The 21,525-nt window shown below is 39.1% G+C and overlaps 1 protein-coding gene across 1 annotated transcript in view; it reads right to left on the minus strand.

Moving 5' to 3' along the window:
• The window catches only part of LOC106578925 (melanopsin-A), a 39,782-nt gene extending 18,826 nt beyond the window's left edge, over positions 1 to 20,956 (minus strand). The window contains exon 1 of the mRNA XM_045702389.2: positions 20,500 to 20,956. Coding sequence (XP_045558345.1) covers positions 20,500 to 20,622 — 123 coding nt within the window. The 5' untranslated portion in view covers positions 20,623 to 20,956. The remainder of the gene's footprint in view (positions 1 to 20,499) is intronic.
• Between the last annotated feature and the right edge of the window lie 569 nt (positions 20,957 to 21,525).

Raw genomic sequence — 21,525 nt, forward strand, 5'->3', positions numbered from 1 at the left:
ATATGCATAATGTTCCTATATAGTTACTGTACTATATGCTGAATGTTCCTATATAGTTACTGTACTATATGCATAATGTTCCTATATAGTTACTGTACTGTATGTTGAATGTTCCTATATAGTCACTGTACTATATGCTGAATGTTCCTATATAGTTACTGTACAATATGTTGAATGTTCCTATATAGTTACTGTACTATATGCATAATGTTCCTATTTAGTTACTGTACTATATGCTGAATGTTCCTGTATAGTTACTGTACTATATGCTGAATGTTCCTGTATAGTTACTGTACTATATGCATAATGTTCCTATATAGTCACTGTACTATATGCTGAATGTTCCTATATAGTTACTGTACAATATGTTGAATGTTCCTATATAGTTACTGTACTATATGCATAATGTTCCTATTTAGTTACTGTACTATATGCTGAATGTTCCTGTATAGTTACTGTACTATATGCTGAATGTTCCTATATCGTTACTGTACTATATGCTGAATGTTCCTATATCGTTACTGTACTATATGCTGAATGTTCCTATATCGTTACTGTACTATATGCTGAATGTTCCTATACAGTTACTGTACTATATGCATAATGTTCCTATATAGTTACTGTACTATATGCTGAATGTTCCTATATAGTTACTGTACTATATGCATAATGTTCCTATTTAGTTACTGTACTATATGCTGAATGTTCCTGTATAGTTACTGTACTATATGCTGAATGTTCCTATATAGTTACTGTACTATATGTTGAATGTTCCTATATAGTTACTGTACTATATGCATAATGTTCCTATATAGTTACTGTACTATATGCTGAATGTTCCTATATCGTTACTATACTATATGCTGAATGTTCCTATTTAGTTACTGTACAATATGCATAATGTTCCTATATAGTTACTGTACTATATGCATAATGTTCCTATATAGTTACTGTACTATATGCTGAATGTTCCTATTTAGTTACTGTACTATATGTTGAATGTTCCTATATAGTTACTGTACTATATGCATAATGTTCCTATATAGTTACTGTACTATATGCTGAATGTTCCTATTTAGTTACTGTACTATATGCATAATGTTCCTATATAGTTACTGTACTATATGTTGAATGTTCCTATATAGTTACTGTACTATATGTTGAATGTTCCTATATAGTTACTGTACTATATGCTGAATGTTCCTATTAAGTTACTGTTATATATGTTGAATGTTCCTATATAGTTACTGTACTATATGTTGAATGTTCCTATATAGTTACTGTACTATATGCTGAATGTTCCTATATAGTTACTGTACTATATGTTGAACGTTCCTATATAGTTACTGTACTATATGTTGAATGTTCCTATATAGATACTGTACTATATGCTGAATGTTCCTATATAGTTACTGTACTATATGCATAATGTTCCTATATAGTTACTGTACTATATGTTGAATGTTCCTATTTAGTTACTGTACTATATGCATAATGTTCCTATTAAGTTAATGTTATATATGTTGAATGTTCCTATATAGTTACTGTACTATATGTTGAATGTTCCTATATAGTTACTGTACTATATGCTGAATGTTCCTATTAAGTTACTGTTATATATGTTGAATGTTCCTATATAGTTACTGTACTATATGCTGAATGTTCCTATATAGTTACTGTACTATATGCTGAATGTTCCTATATAGTTACTGTACTATATGCTGAATGTTCCTATATAGTTACTGTACTATATGTTGAATGTTCCTATATAGTTACTATACTATATGCTGAATGTTCCTATATAGTTACTGTACTATATGTTGAATGTTCCTATATAGTTACTGTACTATATGTTGAATGTTCCTATACAGTTACTGTACTATATGTTGAATGTTACTATATAGTTACTTGAAGTTAATTGAAAGTTTCACCCAGTAGGTCTTCATCAAGCTGATAGTAAACGAGGTATAGGCAGTTGAAACCTAGTCTCTCTCACTGCACCATGAGTCTGTAGAGGGAGACTAGCCCGGAGCGTATACAACCATGTTAATGTATTTCTAAGAATTGATATTCCTTTTATTTTACATATTTATACCCAGCAACTGGGATTCCAGGAAATTGTTGAATATGTGCACACTACTTCTGAGAATTATCAAATGATCAAATCATGACATGACTATAAAGCTGTGAAATATCAAATTATCAAATAATGGCATATCTATAAAGCGTTTTTAACAAAAACTGTCATTATGTCTCTCTCTCCCTCAAAAGACTCTTGACTAACTCAGTGAATTAATAATGCCCGAGAAGCCAGTGTTTGGAGGATATATTGGTGTATACTGGCAAAACGTGCCAATATATCCTCCAAACACCACCTTCAAAAACATGACCACTTTTATGCACCAGGTTACCAACATATTCAAATAATTATTGCCATATTTTCATTAAAAACATCATTTTGATGAATTTATTCATACTATTTCATCCTTCCAAGAGATATTGTCCTGACACAAATCTAGGGTTGCTACCCAAGCCGGCTGGTCGTTTGTTCTGTTGGTTCGGTAGCCAGAGATGCGACCCAGTCGTTAAGCATTTTTGTCTATGGGCCAGACATTTGTTCTAAATGTTCCATTGCCATACTGACTGGCAACATTATTATCCCTTGCTTGCTAGCTAGCCAACTATGGCTAAATTACAGTCACGTCAAACAGTGCAGACAGAATAACAGCAAAGTAGCTGCATTTGCATTTTTAAGCTGTTTTCTAGTGACATTTATTTTGGATACATTCATAAGAATGAGCGAATGATGCACGATTTCACCTGGCATAGAAAATGTGCTCTCTCTTCAGAACACTGTTGTTCAGAGGAGCTAGCCAACCAAACAACTAACACAATCACTTCAAACTGAAGCTGGAAAAACATCAAACTAGCTGCATTTTATTTTGATTTACCAGTTTTCTATTGACATTTCTTTGTTTATACCAATAAAATGATGCTGATTCATGATTTCGACTGGCTGAGAAAAGTTGCCTGCCTACGTTCATTACTATGGGACAGCTGGTGATCGAATTTCAATGTTGAAACAATGTTGCAAATGTCAGAGAGACAGAAAGCAAGGTTTATACAAATCTCTGCTGTTGAAAACCAATTGCTAGTCTAAAAGAAATGGGAGATAATGTCTAGATGCTTTTTACAGTGGAGATCAAGCCTATAAATTGCCTGGCTGGGCTGATGAGACAGTGGATTGCGCAGTCAGATGGAACAGAATAAATAAGCATTTCAACGTCATAGCTTTAGCCGATGGTAACTTGTGGAATAGACATCGACTGGAACGCAGTTTTAACCTCTCTAGGGTAGGGGGCAGTATTTGCACGGCCGGATAAAAAACGTATCCGATTTAATCTGGTTATTACTACTGCCCAGAAACTAGAATATGCATATAATTGTTTGATTTGGATAGAAAACACCCTAAAGTTTCTAAAACTGTTTGAATGGTGTCTGTGAGTATAACAGAACTCATATGGCAGGCAAAAACCTGAGAAGATTCTAAACAGGAAGTGCCCTCTCTGACCATTTCTTGGCCTTCTACACTCTCTTTATTGAAAACTGAGGATCTCTACTGTAACGTGACACTTCCTACGGCTCCCATAGGCTCTCAGAAGGCGGCAGAACGTTGAATGATGACTTTGCAGGCCATGGCTAAAAAACAGTAGCGCATTTGGTAAGTGGTCGATCAGAGAACAATGAGACTGGCGCGCACGTGCACGTGAAGAGTCCATTTTAGATTTTTAGTCATTGAACGAAAACAGGGTTTCCCGGTCGGAATATTATCGCTTTTTTAACGAGAAAAATCGCATAAAAATTGATTTTAAACAGCGTTTGACATGCTTCGAAGTACGGTAATGGAATATTTAGATTTTTTTTGTCACGATACGCGCCGGCGCGTCACCCTTCATTACCCTTCGGATAGTGTCTTGAACGCACAAACAAAACAGAGGATATTTGAACATAACTATGGATTATTTTGAACCAAACCAACATTTGTTATTGAAGTAGAAGTCCTGGGAGTGCATTCTGACGAAGAACAGCAAAGGTAATCCAATTTTTCTTATAGTAAATCTGAGTTTGGTGAGTGCCAAACTTGGTGGGTGTCAAAATAGCTAGCCCGTGATGGCGAGCTATCTACTCAGAATATTGCAAAATGTGCTTTTGCCGAAAAGCTATTTTAAAATCGGACATAGCGATTGCATAAAGGAGTTCTGTATCTATAATTCTTAAAATAATTGTTATGTTTTTTTGTGAACGTTTATCGTGAGTAATTTAGTAAATTCACCGGAAGTTTGCGGTGGGTATGCTAGTTCTGAACGTCACATGCTAATGTAAAAAGCTGGTTTTTGATATAAATATGAACTTGATTGAACAAAACATGCATGTATTGTATAACATAATGTCCTAGGAGTGTCATCTGATGAAGATCATCAAAGGTTAGTGCTGCATTTAGCTGTGGTTTGGGTTTATGTGACATTATATGCTAGCTTGAAAAATGGGTGTCTGATTATTTCTGGCTGGGTACTCTTCTGACATAATCTAATGTTTTGCTTTCGTTGTAAAGCCTTTTTGAAATCGGACAGTGTGGTTAGATTAACGAGAGTCTTGTCTTTAAAATGGTGTAAAATAGTCATAGGTTTGAGAAATTGAAGTAATAGCATTTCTAAGGTATTTGAATATTGCGCCACGGGATTCCACTGGCTGTTGAGTAGGTGGGACGATTTCGTCCCACATACCCTAGAGAGGTTAACCAATCAGCGTCCAGGATTAGACCCACCCGTTGTATAATTGTTTATATTACTTCCATTGTCTAACCAATAGAACACAGTGGACGTTTGAGGGTTCTATTACCTTCAGATACAATTGTATTCTGACATGAACTGAACCCTCCTCCTCCAGTCCTCTACAGTCTGAGGAGTCAAAGGTCATTAAACATATCAAATCAAACTTGATTTATAGAGCACATTTCTTACAGAGGATGCATTTCAAAGTGCTTAATAAATAAAATAACTAAAGGTGCGAAAGATAAAAACACAAAATATTTCCTAAATTAGACAAATTAAAATTGTAAAACAATAATAAAATAACACTAAGAGACTAACACCATAACACTAAGAGCCATCCATATATTTATGTCAGAGATACATTCAACCAGGGTGTTAATTGGGCTATCGTCATCTGAGGACACAGATTAATACAGCTGTGTATCATTGGCATACCTAATAATGCTGCCAAGGGATAACATGTAAAAACTAAAGTATAGGGCCCAAAATCAACCCTTGAGGTACGCCACATGAGATCTCTAGTTTTCCTGAGGCATGGTCTCCTAGGGCAACAAAATCATCTCTGTCAGTCATATATGTCTTAAACCAGTTCAGTACTAAGCCTGAGAGGCCAACCCAATTCTGTAGTCTGTCCAGGAGGATACCATGATCTACACACAAAAAAATGATGGTTGTAAATAGTACCAGATAGGGGTTCTCTGGCTTGTAACCATAGAGGAACCCTTTTTGGGGCTATATAGAACACTTTTTTATGGTTCTTTATAGAACATTTATGAAGAATGGTTCTATAAAGAACCTTTTTCAATCTGAAAGGTTCTTTGTAAAGCCTTTTGATCCTGACGAGAGAATTAAGACTGATTTTGTCAACCGTTCTCAAGGCCATACATGAGTCTTTCACAAGACACCATCACTGGCTATAGTCATACACAACATGTAATAATGTAACACAACAGATTAGATAAAATGGAATGACACACACTCACGGTTGCACAAAAAGAGCTGTGAACAAACTATGACGCCAAATATTATAAAGAGACACATTTTATTATCACTAAAAGACCAAAGAACCCAAAAGGTTACTTGAGTCAGTATGGTTCCACATAGAACCATCACCCTTTCCAAAGAACCCCTGAGGAACCCTCTTTTGCGTGTATTCTATAGTATGCAAAGCTGCATTTAAGCCAATGAGTAGAAGACAGAGAGATTTGTAGCATCAGTGTTAATCCGAAAGTACAGTCTCTATGCTTTGGTGGGTACGAAAACATAATCACTGCTGACCTGTTCTAACCTCTAGTAAGAACTAAGGTCGACGCCATCTCTCTCCATGAATACACACACACACACACACACAAGTGCAGACGTAAACACATAGACACATTCGTCTGTGCTAGAGTAGGCAGGGTGCCTGTGAATGAGTCGGTCAGCTGTGACTGTGCTGAAATCAATTTCCGATATCTACGTGTTTGTCTGAGGAAGAGCTAAGGGGCTGTGGGGACAAGGACAACTATTGTTGGCCCTCTTTCCCATTCCGTCGACAACACAATCCCTGCTTTCTGTAATATCTAGGAGTTCAGCCGGAACTCACCCACTTCCTCTCTTTAATCCCTCTGTGTGTGTGTTTGTGCGTGTCTCCAGTATGTGTGCACATGCATGCACGTCTATATCGTCTACTGACCCACATCTGTGTCCTTCAGTTCAAACAATAAAAAAGCCATTTGTTTTGGTAAACAGGGTCGGTGTTTGAGTAATATAACCCCTCTCAAATTCATACCTATGGATGCAGGGACTGACCATCCATGAGATCAAAACTATAGTTTTAACTGTGTTTTGAGTCTATAGTGTTTGTTTACGTTGACTTTTTATGGAAACATTGGCGTCTAAAAAAGCTTATATTTTGGGTTTGGCGGCTGGGATGTCCTTGTCCCATCGCGCTCTAGCGACTCCTTGTGGCGGCCGGGCGCATGCACGCTGACTTTGGTCGCCAGCTGTACGGTGTTTCCTCCGACACATTGGTGCGGCTGGCTTCTGGGTTAAGCGAGCAGTGTGTCATGAAGCTTCACGGGGTCGTGTTTTGGAGGACACATTGTTTAGGAGTTTAGGGTTAGGGATTTGGGGTTAGGGTTAAGGTTAGGGTTAGGGAAAATATAATTTTGAATGGGAAAAATGGTTTGGTCCCCAAAAGGATAGTAAAAAAAACATGCGTGTGTGTGTGTGCGGGCTTGTATTACTATCGTCATGGATACCGGAAATCCCCCAAAGTCCACAGAAGGATAGAACAACAAGAAAGTATATACATCTGACCACACTATATATTCATACACCAGACAGAGTACGGGGCGGGGACTGTGTGTCTGTGCAGGGCAGGTTAATTTATAAATGTAATCTGTTACAGTTACTAGTTGTAATCAGTAACGTAACTTTTGGATTACCCAAACTCAGTAACGTAATCTGATTACTTTTGGATTACCCAAACTCAGTAACGTACTCTGATTAATTTTGGATTACCCAAACTCAGTAACGTAATCTGATTAGTTTTGGATTACCCAAAACTCAGTAACGTAATCTGATTAGTTTTGGATTACCCAAACTCAGTAACATAATCTAATTACTTTTGGATTACCCAAACTCAGTAACGTAATCTGATTAATTTTGGATTACCCAAACTCAGTAACATAATCTGATTACTTTTGGATTACCCAAACTCAGTAACGTAATCTGATTACTTTTGGATTACCCAAACTCAGTAACGTAATCTGATTACTTTTGGATTACCCAAACTCAGTAACGTAATCTGATTACTTTTGGATTACCCAAACTCAGTAACGTAATCTGATTACTTTTGGATTACCCAAACTCAGTAACGTAATCTGATTACTTTTGGATTACCCAAACTCAGTAATGTAATCTGATTACTTTTGGATTACTACTTTCCCCTTAAGAGGAATTAGAAGAAGACAAAAAGGATTCATTAAAAGCATCATAGCGGTCTCTGATTGGTGGTCATCATTTGGTGTGTCATCATAGTGCTCTCTGATTTGTGGTCAGACTCTCTCAGGTGGAACAAACTTAAATTTGCACCTTTTTTAGTGCTGATTTGAATGTCATTGAGAAAACAGAAAGCTGTCAAAGTTGTCCCCCTGCAAACATCCTTTCTCAATTTGAAAGTAATCCAAGATGTAAATCATCTAGTTTTTCAAAAGTATCTGTAATCTGATTCGAATATTTTTGCTGGTAATTTCACTGATTGCAGTTACAGTTTTTTGTAATCAGATTACATGTAATCAGTTACTCCCCAACCCTGTGTATGCGAGATTGCCTGTGTCTGTGTGCACTGTGAATGCATGCATGTGTGTTTTTCCTTGTCAGCAGGTAGTAAATGTTACTGTGTGACCTGCCAAAATGCTAATTTTCTTGCTTAGACAAAGGGAGGAACAAGAGGAGCAGGAAGTAGAGCAGGAAGGAGGAAGAGGATGATGGTTGATGGACCTGAATTTCTACTGTCACACTGTTGCATCTCCAACCTCCTTAACCTTTACCTAACACCTACCCTAACCTTAACCGCCCATGGGTTATGACCCAATCTTAACCCGTCAAGGTTCTTGCGTCACTGAAAGCCTTATTTTTTACAAGTAAATGTCATGTTCCTTTGGGTACAGCTTATTTCTTTGTTCCAAAAATCCAATGTTTGTGTCTGTTGGATGAATGTCAAATATCAACCTGAGGTTAAGTTGCCAAACACACACACACACACAGACACACACACACACACACACACACACACACACACACACACACACACACACACACACACACACACACACACACACACACACACACACACACACACACACACACACACACACACACACAACCAGTGAATGTAGCCCGAAAGACGAGGTATGTGGCAGGGCTTCAGTCTGTCAGTAACGCACAGTGAACCGCGTGTGTGTGTTTGTATGTTTGTATGTGTGTATGTGTGCGTGTGTGTGTAATAAAACGCACACACACATATTTTGTAAGTACTTTTTAACACCAAAACTATTGGTAAGTGAGGTGCCACCAACACAAAGGAGACGGAACCTTAACTTTGATGGAGTATTGAAACATCCTCCTGAAATGTTTTGGAACTTCACATGATGTGTTGTAACACCCACTGGGTGAAAAGGGTCCGTATAAGGGGATATATTTACTTGACATGTTTTTTGTATTCTAGAGGATACAGAACATGTCCAATGCATATTTTGAGTTTTTATGCATATGCCACATATCTTGACAAATTCGGAATCAAGCTGGGTCTTTTGGACATATACTGTATGATATTGGGATTACTCTGAATATCACACATGGACATTTCCTATGGCCGAATATGGACTCATTCGATATCCTGAGATATGCGACATCCTATTGTCTCTCTTCATGTTGACAAATGCTTACTGTATACATCACGTATCGGTGTTTTCTCAGCACATTCAAGATATTAAGCTATATTGATTCTAGAAATGCTTCTCTTGGCTGAGGTCCATTTCCGGATCTTGATATGCTTTTTGATATGCTGAAAATAAGGACAATTTCTGATGCATTTCAGAGTTTTCAGCACATGCTCAATAATTTGACATATATGCACAAATCATTTTTAGATTCCCTTTGGATATGATACATGGTGTAGCTGGATATTGACTCATTAGATATCTTGAGATACTGTAGGCCTATGTAGACATCTTATTTTCTCTATATGTTGACAAGTATTGACAGTACGCCTACATAGGATCTTGATATGCATATTTTACGCTGCTGCTACTCTCGGTGTATTATCTATGCATAGTCACTTTAACTCTACCTGCATGTACATATTACCTCAATTACCTCGACTAACCAGTGACCAGGCACATTGACTCTGTACCGGTACCCCTGTATATAACCTCGCTATTGTTATTTTACTGCTGCTGTTTAACTATTTGCTATTTTTATTTAAAAAATGTTACTTATCTATTTTTCACTTAACACTTATTTTTCTTAAAACTGCATTGTTGGTTAAGGGCTTGTAAGTAACCATTTCACTGTAAGGTTTACACCTGTTGTATTCGGCGCATGTGACAAATTCAATTTGATTTGATATGCTAAATAAGTTATTTGAGTTTTGAGGATATGCTCAATAATTTGACAAATATCCAATCCATTTCATTCTTTCAGACACTATCATTTTTTAATTCCCTCTGGATAAAGGACTCGCACAAACCACAAGCTAAAAGCACTGTAACTGGTAGCCTAGCAACAATAATGACATATATTTTTCTGCGGAGTTCCAACTGCCAACTATGTAAACGGCGTGGTCGAACTGACAACTGGAGAAACAAAGAAGTGTGAAGCTGTTCTGAAAATACCTAAAAGAAGTTAACGCTAAAGTGAGTAGCTAATTGAGATATGTTTTATTTATCTGAGTAACTAGAATCAGGAACGTTAGCTAACTTGGCCAATAGCCAGTAGGGATAGCCAGCTAGCTAGGCTTCATAGGGGGATAAAAGCGAACTGGTAGCCTAGCTAGCCAATAAATAACAATAGTGCCTTCCCTTCAGCGATTGTTTTATATCCTATCAAGCCTCAAGGTGACAGCTAACGTTTTCAAACGGTTAGGCATATTTTGTATTACTGGTTAATATAAGAGAACTAGCTAGCTAACTAACTAGCAACTTGGCTAGCTAGCTAACTTAGTTCCAATTGGTTTTCTCATCATGAATGAAGCAGGTACCTTGTGGTATGGTTATGTGTAATGACAATGTTTTTTTGAAATATTGACACAATTTTCATTCCTTGACAGTTTGGAGTGGATCACAGACCAACATTACCACCATATTTGTCTGACTGCGAGGGACCACCGCTGACAACCCAATCTGCACCCATCGCATTGAAACAACTATGTAAACTGGAAACCATACATCCTGATGCTGCATTTATTGTAGCTGGGGATTTTAACAAAGCTAACCTGAGAACAAGACTTCCTAAATTCTATCAGCATATCGAATGCGCGACACGAGCTGGTAGCATTCTGGATAATTGCTATTCTAACTTCCACGATGCATACAAAACCCTCCCGCATACTGCCTTCGGCAAATCTGACCATGACTCCATTTTGTTGCTCCCAGCTATTGACAGAAACTAAAACAGGAAACGCCCTTGCTCAGGTCTATCAAAAGCTGGTCTGACCAATCGGATTCCATGCTTCAAGATTGCGTCGATCACGTGGACTGAGATATGTTCCGGATAGCCTCAGACAATAACATTAATGTATACGCTGACTTGGTGAGCGAGTTTATTAGCAAGTGCATCGGAGATGTCGTACCCACTGTGACTATTAAAACTTTTCCTAACCAGAAAGTGGATTGATGACAGCATTCACTACCATTCGGATAGTGTCTTGAACGCACGAACAAAACAGAGGATATTTGAACATAACTATGGATTATTTTTAACCAAACCAACATTTGTTATTGAAGTAGAGGTCCTGGGAGTGCATTCTGACAAAGAACAGCAAAGGTAATAACATTTTTCTTATAGTAAATCTGACTTTGGTCAGGGCTAAACTTGGTGGGTGTCTAAATAGCTAGCCCTTTGATGTCGGGCTATCTACTTAGAATATTGCAAAATGTGCTTTCACCGAAAAGCTATTTTAAAATCGGACATAGCGAGTGCATAGAGGAGTTCTGTATCTATAATTCTTAAAATAATTGTTATGTTTTTTGTGAACGTTTATCGTGAGTAATTTAGTAAATTCACCGGAAGTTTGCGGGGGGTATGCTAGTTCTGAACGTCACATGCTAATGTAAAAAGCTGGTTTTTGATATAAATATGAACTTGATTGAACAAAACATGCATGTATTGTATAACATAATGTCCTAGGGTTGTCATCTGATGAAGATCATCAAAGGTTAGTGCTGCATTTAGCTGTGGTTTGGGTTTATGTGACATTATATGCTAGCTTGAAAAATGGGTGTCTGATTACTTCTGGCTTGGTACTCTGTTGACATAATCTAATGTTTTGCTTTCGTTGTAAAGCCTTTTTGAAATTGGACAGTGTGGTTAGATTAACGAGAGTCTTGTCTTTAAAATGGTGTAAAATAGTCATATGTTTGAGAAATTGAAGTAATAGCATTTCTAAGGTATTTGAATAACGCGCCACGGGATTCAACTGGCTGTTGAGTAGGTGGGACGATTTCGTCCCACTGGCCCTAGAGAAGTTAAGCTTGAGATCCTGGGTCTCGACCCCGCCCTGTGCAACTGGGTCCTGGACTTCCGGACGGGCCGCCCCCAGGTGGTGAAGGTAGGAAACAACATCTCCACCCTGCTGATCCTCATCACTGGGCCACTACAAGGGTACGTTCTCAGCCCTCTACTGTACTCCCTGTTCACCCATGTTTGCGTAACCATGCATGCCTCCAACTCAATCATCAAGTTTGCAGACGACACTACAGTGGTAGGCTTGATTACCAACAACAACAAGGAGGAGGTTGAAGAAATTTGGCTTGTCACCTAAAACACTCTTTTACAGATGCACAATCGAGAGCATCCTGTTGGGCTGTATCACCGCCTGGTACGGCAACTGCAACGCCCTCAACCGCAAGGCTCTCCAGAGGGTAGTGCGGTCTGCAAAACACATCACCGGGGGGAAACAACTTTCCCTCTAGGACAGGAAGACCAAAAAGATCATCAAGGACAACAACCACCTGAGCCACTGCTTGTGGCTTTAAAGTCACTTTAACCTGATGTGGATAGGGGCAGTATTTTCACGGCCGGATGAAAAAACGTACCCTATTTAAACTGGTTACTACTCTTGCCCAGAAACGACAATATGCATATTATTAGTAGATTTGGATAGAAAACAGTCTAAAGTTTCTAAAACTGTTTGAATGGTGTCTGTGAGTATAACAGAACTCATATGGCAGGCAAAAACCTGAGAAAAAGTAAACCAGGGAGTGTAGGATCTGAGAAATGTAGTTATTCTTTCTAGTCCCTTTCGAAACTACAGTATCTGTGCTGTTACGTTGCACTTTCTAAGGCTTTCATTGGCTGTCTAAAGCCTTCAGAAAGTGGATTGAGCCTTCTCCTGTCTCTGGGCAGAGTATAGGAGCTCAGTTACTGAGTGGTCTGCCTGAGGACAAAGAGGTTGGATATGCGCGTTCCCGCGAGAACGCTGTTTTTAATTTTTCTCCTTGAATTAATACACTATTGTCCGGTTGGAATATTATCGCAATTTTACGTTAAAAATACCATCAAAATTTGATTTTAAACAGCGTTTGACATGCTTCTAAGTACGGTAATGGAACATTTTGACTTTTTGTGTCTCGAAATGCACTCGCGCGTTACCCTTTGGATAGTGACCTGAACGCACGAACAAAATGGAGGTATTTGGACATAACTATGGATTATTTCGAACAAATCAAAATTTCTTGTGGAAGTAGCAGTCCTGGGAGTGCATTCTGACGAAGATCAGCAAAGGTAATACAATATTTCTAATACTAATTCTGAGTTTAGGTTGCCCCGTGATGGCAGGCTATGTACTCAGAATATTGAAAAATGTGCTTTCGCCGAAAAGCTATTTTAAAATCTGACAGCGATTGCATAAAGGAGTTCTGTATCTATAATTCTTAAAATAATTGTTATGTATTTTGTCAACGTTTATGATGAGTATTTTTGTAAATTCACCAGAAGTTTTTGGTGGGAATACATTTTCTGAACATCACGCGCCAATGTAAAAAGCTGTTTTTGGATATAAATATGATCTTGATTGAACAAAACATACATGTATTGTATAACATAATGTCCTAGGAGTGTCATCTGATGAAGATCATCAAAGGTTAGTGCTTAATTTAGCTTTGTTTTGGGTTTTATTGACATATATGCTTGCTTGGAAAATGGCTGTGTGGTTATTTTGGTCTATGTACTCTCCTAACATAATCTAATGTTTTGCTTTCGCTGTAAAGCCTTTTTGAAATCGGACAATGTGGTTAGATTAACGAGAGTCTTATCTTTAAAATGGTGTAAAATAGTTGATTGTTTGAGAAAATTTAATTGTGGTATTTTAGTTGTTTTTGTATTTCGCGCCATGCGATCCCATTGGCTCTTGGCTAGGGGTCCCGCTAGCGGAACGCCTAGATGCAAGAGGAAATTATTAACCTGTTAGGGCTAGGGGGCAGTATTGACACAGCCGGATAAAAAACGTACCCGATTTAATCTGGTTACTACTCCTGCCCAGTAACTAGAATATGCATATAATTATTGGCTTTGGATAGAAAACACCCTAAAGTTTCTAAAACTGTTTGAATGGTGTCTGTGAGTATAAAAGAACTCATATGGCAGGCCAAAACCTGAGAAGATTCCATGCAGGAAGTGGCCTGTCTGAGAAGTAGTGTTTCATCTGGGCTCTTTTTATTGAAGACTGAGGATCTTTGCAATAACGTGACACTTCCTACGGCTCCCATAGGCTCTCAGAGCCCGGGAAAAAGCTGAACGATATCGAGGCAGGCTCTGGCTGAAAAACGTTATCGCTTTTGGCAAGTAGTACTAAGTAGTACTCAGAGTACTATGGGCTTAGGCGCGTGCCCGAGTCGACCGAATGCTTTCTTTTCTTTTGTCTGTTTACCCAAACGCAGATTCCCGGTCGGAATATTATCGCTTTTTTATGAGAAAAATGGCATAAAAATTTATTTTAAACAGCGGTTGACATGCTTCGAAGTACGGTAATGGAATATTTTGAATTTTTTTGTCACGAATTGCGCCATGCTCGCCACCCTTATTTACCCTTTCGGATAGTGTCTTGAACGCACGAACAAAACGCCGCTGTTTGGATATAACGATGGATTATTTTGGACCAAACCAACATTTGTTATTGAAGTAGAAGTCCTGGGAGTGCATTCTGACGAAGACAGCAAAGGTAATAACATTTTTCTTATAGTAAATCTGCCTTTGATGAGTGCTAAACTTGCTGGGTGTCTAAATAGCTAGCCCTGTGATGCCGGGCTATCTACTGAGAATATTGCAAAATGTGCTTTCACCGAAAAGCTATTTTAAAATCGGACATATCGAGTGCATAGAGGAGTTCTGTATCTATAATTCTTCAAATAATTGTTATGCTTTTTGTGAACGTTTATCGTGAGTAATTTAGTAAATTCACCGGCAGTGTTCGGTGGGAATGCTAGTCATATGCTAGTCACATGCTAATGTAAAAAGCTGGTTTTTTATATAAATATGAACTTTATTGAACAAAACATGCATGTATTGTATAACATAATGTCCTAGGGTTGTCATCTGATGAAGATCATCAAAGGTTAGTGCTACATTTAGCTGTTGTTTGGGTTTATGTGACATTATATGCTAGCTTGAAAAATGGGTGTCTGATTATTTCTGGCTGGGTACTCTGCTGACATAATCTAATGTTTTGCTTTCGTTGTAAAGCCTTTTTGAAATCGGACAGTGTGGTTAGATTAACGAGAGTCTTATCTTTAAAATGGTGTAAAATAGTCATATTTTTTAAAAATTGAAGGTTTTGCATTTCTAAGGTATTTGAATAACGCGCCATGGGATTACACTGGCTGTTGAGTAGGTGGGACGCAAGCGTCCCACCTAGCCCATAGAGGTTAAATAGTGCCACTTTATTAATGTTTACATATCCTACATTACTCATTACATATATATGTAATATATATATATATATTATATAGAATACAGTATATACATACATATATATATATATATATAGAATATAGAATACAGTATATACATATACTGTATTCTATACCGTCTACTGTATCTTGCCTATGCTGCACGGCCATCGCTCATCCATATATTTATATGTACATATTCTATTCATCCCTTTACATTTTTGTGTATAAGGTAGTTGTTGTGTAATTTGTTAGATTACTTGTTAGATATTACTGCATTGTCGGATCTCGAAGCACAAGAATTTCACTACACTCATACAACCATGTGTATGTGACCAATACAATTTGATTTAATTTGATGAAATGAAATGAAAAACAACATGTTTTAAACATGACCCTGACTGCATTACCTGGATTAACCCATAACCCTGACTGTTTATAGGCCATGTCCATACTAACTATGTAGAGTTGGTAGATAGATGAGTGTTCTTGTATTGTATTACAGTACATCAATAAAGAACTCAGCCGCAGGCCTTTTCATTTTATTTGGTTTATTAGGATTTCCATTAGCTTTTGCTTCCTGGGGTCCACAAAACACTGATACACTGATAGACAAAGACAGTCACACAAATTCAGAACACAATGGCATTCAAACAATACCACTAAAAAATAACAAACAATACAACTAAAAAATAATGTTTGTGTTAAAGTGTGCGCATGTGTTTGTATGCGTGTCCCCTCACAGTCCCCACCGTTCCATGAGATGTTTAATACATTTTTTCAAGGTCATTTTGATGTTTGCTTTGGGTACAAACACAGGTTTCGCACACAGGCACACACACACTGTCAATAGTGGACCAGACTGTACTGGGAAAGCACCACCTCTCTACATTAATTAGCATATAATATAATTAATTTGGTTCATTATTGATTGAGTATACACTACCGTTCAAAAGTTTGGGGTCACTTAGAAATGTCCTTGTTTTTGAAAGAAAAGCAATTTTTTGTCCATTAAAATAACATCAAATTGATCAGAAATACAGTGTAGACATTGTTAATGTTGTAAATGACTATTGTAGCTGGAAATGGCAGATTTTTTGTGGAATATCTACATAGGCGTACAGAGGCCCATTATCAGCAACCATCACTCCTGTGTTCCAACGGCACGTTGTGTTAGTTAATCCAAGTTTATCATTTTAAAAGGCTAATTGAACATTAGAAAACCCTTTTGCAATTATGTTAGAACAGCTGAAAACTGTTGTTCTGATTAAAGAAGCAATAAAACTGGCCTTCTTTAGACTAGTTGAGTACCTGGAGCATCAGAATTTGTGGCTTTGATTAAAGGCTCATAATGGCTAGAAACAAATAACTTTCTTCTGAAACTCGTCAGTCTATTCTTGTTCTGAGAAATGAAGGTTATTCCATGTGATAAATTGCCGAGAAACTGAAGATCTCGTACAACGCTGTGTACTACTCCCTTCACAGAACAGCGCAAACTGGCTCTAACCAGAATAGAAAGAGGAGTGGGAGGCCCCGGTGCACAACTGAGCAAGAGGACAAGTACATTAGAGTGTCTAGTTTGAGAAACAGACGCCTCACAAGTCCTCAACTAGCAGCTTAATTAAATAGTACCCGCAAAACACCAGTCTCAACGTCAACAGTGAAGAGGCGACTCCGGGATGCTGGCCTTCTAGGTAGAGATACAAAGAAAAAGCCACATCTCAGACTGGCCAATAAAAAGAAAAGATTAAGATGGGAAGAAGAACACAGACACTGGACAGAGGAACTCTGCCTAGAAGGCCAGCATCCCGGAGTCGCCTCTTCACTGTTGACGTTGAGACTGGTGTTTTGCGCGTACTATTTAATGAAGCTGCCAGTTGCCAGTTGTCATTTACAACATTAACAATGTCTACACCGTATTTCTGATCAACTTTATGTTATTTTAAAGGACAAAAAAAGTGCTTTTCTTTCAAAAACAAGGACATTTCTAAGTGACCCCAAACTTTTGAACGGTAGTGTATGTGCATCATTTGGAAAACACAGATTGATCATTGAGAAACTCAATTTGAGTAATCCTCATTAAGCTACAAAAGAGTCTCTTCTCAACCTTAACATGTTTTGCCAATACAACAGAACAGGTGAACCGGAATTACATTTACTCTCACGGGAGTTCAAAAAGAACGATCGAAAAGCCAAACCAATACTAAGCCACACACAACTCGGGGCTTGAATCCCCGAGTTGACAAGGTCAAATCTGTCATTCTGCCCCTGAACAAGGCAGTTAACCCACTGTTCCCTGGTAGGCTGTCATTGTAAATAATAAATTGTTCTAAACATTTACATTTAGCTGACACTCTTATCCAGAGTGACTTACAGTAGTGAATGCATACATTTCATAAATTTTTTCCCCCCGTACTGGTCCCCCGTGGGAATTGAACCCACAACCCTGGCGTTGCAAACACCATGCTCTACCAACTGAGCCACACGGGTCTACCAACTGACTTGCCTAGTTATCCACTATTTACCCAGCATTGTGTTGAGTGGATATTGGCCTACGGTGCGCTCGTGGATAATTCCTAGGCTCTGATTCCTGGCACCACTTCTCTCTCTCTCTCTCTCTCTCTCTCTCTCTCTCTCTCTCTCTCTCTCTCTCTCTCTCTCTCTCTCTCTCTCTCTCTCTCTCTCTCTCTCTCTCTCTCTCTCTCTCTCTCTCTCTCTCTCTCTCTCTCTCTCTCTCTCTCTCCTCTCTCTCTCTCTCTCTCTCACTGGTGTTCATTCATTCAGGTGCGCAGCTGAATGAAGATTGCCAAATGTGGGTCAAACTGGAGCCATTCACAAAACAAAACATAGGCTACTTGCATAAATGTCATGAATTGTCTGCATGTTATTTGGTAAGCCAATACATTTATCTTAAGTATTTATACAGTTGATTGAATCACTTGAATGATTATGTTAAAAGACCGTAAATCCACAGTGCGCCATATGTAGGCTATTATTTATAACATAAAAAAACACGTGCTATAAATCTCAAAGGTTCTTCGTAGATCCTTTTGAGGAACAATACAGGTTTTTGGGGGTATTCTGGTTAGCCATAATCTATTGTTAACATTACTTATTATGTTATTATTATGTTGCACGTACGCTACGGTCACAAGACGCAGGCCTCCTAATTGTCCCTAGAATTTCTAAGCAAACGGCTGGAGGTAGGGCTTTCTCCTATAGAGCTCCATTTTTATGGAATGGTCTGCCTACCAATGTGAGAGACGCAGACTCAGTCTCAACCTTTAAGTCTTTACTGAAGACTTATCTCTTCAGTAGGTCCTATGATTAAGTATAGTCTGGCCCAGGAGTGTGAAGGTGAACGGAAAGGCTGGAGCAACGAACCGCCCTTGCTGTCTCTGCCTTGCCGGTTCCCCTCTTTCCACTGGGATTCTCTGCCTCTAACCCTTTTACAGAGGCTGAGTCACTGGCCTACTGGTGTTCTTCCATGCCGTCCATGGGAGGGGTGCGTCACTTGAGTGGGTTGAGTCACTGACGTGGTCTTCCTGTCTGGGTTGGCGCCCCCCCCCCCCCCCCCCCCTTGGGTTGTGCCATGGCGGAGATCGTTGTGGGCTATACTCGGCCTTGTCTTAGGACGGTAAGTTGGTGGTTGGAGACATCCCTCTAGTGGTGTGGGGGCTGTGCTTTGGCAAAGTGGGTGGGGTTATATCCTGCCTGTTTGGCCCTGTCCGGGGGTATCATCGGATGGGGCCACAGTGTCTTCTGATCCCTCCTGTCTCAGCCTCCAGTATTTATGCTGCAGTAGTTTATGTGTCGGGGGGCTAGTGTCAGTCTGTTACATCTGGAGTATTTCTCTTGTCTTATCCGGTGTCCTGTGTGTATTTAAATATGCTCTCTCTAATTCTCTCTTTCTCTCTTTCTGTCTTTCTCTCGGAGGACCTGAGCCCTAGGACCATGCCTCAGGACTACCTGGTATGATGACTCCTTGCTGTCCCCAGTCCACCTGGCCGTGCTGCTGCTCCAGTTTCAACTGTTCTGCCTGCGGCTATGGAACCCTGACCTGTTCACCGGACGTGCTTGTTGCACCCTCGACAACTACTATGATTATTATTATTTGACCATGCTGGTCATTTATGAACATTTTAACATTTTAACATTTTGACCATGTTCTGTTTTAATATCCACCCTGCACAGCCAGAAGAGGACTGGCCACCCCTCATAGCCTGGTTCCTCTCTAGGTTTCTTCCTAGGTTTTTGGCCTTTCTAGGGAGTTTTTCCTAGGGAGTTTTTCCTAGCCACCGTGCTTCTTTCACATGCTTTGCTTGCTGTTTGGGGTTTTAGGCTGGGTTTCTGTACAGCACTTTGAGAATATCAGCTGATGTACGAAGGGCTATATAAAAATAAATTTGATTTGATTTGATTCATTGGCACAAGACACAAGACACCACAACTAGCCATTGTCACATTTATCATGTAATGGCATAACACAACCGATTAGATAAACTGGAATAACACTCTCACAAAAAGAGCCGAGCACCACCTCCCCCCTAAATATTCGCCTGAGCCACCCCTGACCCTACATTTGAATTATCACTAAAATAGAAAATAAATCCCTTTAAGAAATGCTAAGAACCATTGAAGGGCTCAACGGATTCTTTAAATCATGATGGTTCCACATAGAACCATCATCCGTGTAAAGAAACAAATAGAAGATGAACATAAAAACGATAAATAAGCCAATCTCCAGAGGTGCCCGTGGGACACACTGTAACGCACCACATACAAGCGGTGCACGCAGAGAACGGGCATCCCGCATCAACCCCTCTATTTAGGCTCCCGTGGATGTTATGTATGTAGGCTAGGCAAGTTATGGCATGTAGCCTAACGCGTGTTTGATCACTGCCTTCTAGTGACAGGTCTCCTAAACGAGAATAACCAAAGAAACGATGAAGAACTTAGATGAAATAAATCACTGAACAGTCATCCAGCCAAAGTAATGTCTGCCGTTAACTTACTGAGGTGGACGCCGGCGGCAGCTCCATCAGGCGATGCGCGCTGACAGAGCTGATGTTCCAAGGCGCGAGAGACGGGTCTTGTGTGGGGATGCTGTCCGCCTTGACTGTTGAGCGCGAGCTCATTCTTGCCAAGTGTGTCAGTCAAAATCTAGAGAGATAGAGACAGAAAGGAAGGAGGGAAACCTGTTAGTAGTAGAGTGCTCTGCTTCAGTCCTCTAGCCACAGCATCACGACCCTGTCTCCCACACACACAGAACAGACTGAGACCAGGGAGTGAGAAAGCACTCACAGTCACTCACTAACGCTCTCTCACTCTCTTTCACCCTCACCCCCTCTCTATTTACACGTTCACTTGCGCCTCCGCCATGTGAATAAGTGTCCCAAAGCTGTGAAAATGTGAAAATGATGTAGGGAGCCAGGACTAGACCCTCTGATGGCCACTTCTATCCAGCCAACTGCAAAGTGGAATCCCATAAGGTAGGGATAATTAACTAGATTCAGCTGAGGGACGATTTTTTTGTTGTTGCGTGGATGGTGAGGGGCCGGATCCAAAACTACAAATAATTTGTAGACTGCAAATTGACCGCTAGAAGCCCAAACACATATTATATTTGACTAAAACATAATAATTTCAAACCTTGCTTACATTTGTATATTATCATGTGTCTCTCGATTACGTGTGGGAATACTTGGGAACATATTTATTAAATTAAAATCATTTGGAGCTGATTTCCTGGTGTTTTTAGAGTCTTTTATGTCCAACAATAAAAAATAAAAATAAATTGTATTTAATTTTTTTGCTCAGAAAACTTGGGAACCCTGCCATAAGGCATTATGTTATTTTTGAGGTCATTTTTGAGTTAACACAATTTAAGCATCCCTAATTATATGCCACATGTATTTGTTTATGTCAGATTTTGAGACTTGATACATGTAAAATATGAAATACCTCCCAAATGAAATATTAAACTGTTACTGAAGTGTATATCTTGTAAAACGACGGAGGGGATTTGTTCATTTGAATTT

This window comes from Salmo salar, chromosome 19, assembly GCF_965601325.2.
Source record: "Salmo salar chromosome 19, fSalSal1, whole genome shotgun sequence".
Classification (NCBI taxonomy): Eukaryota; Metazoa; Chordata; class Actinopteri; order Salmoniformes; family Salmonidae; genus Salmo; species Salmo salar.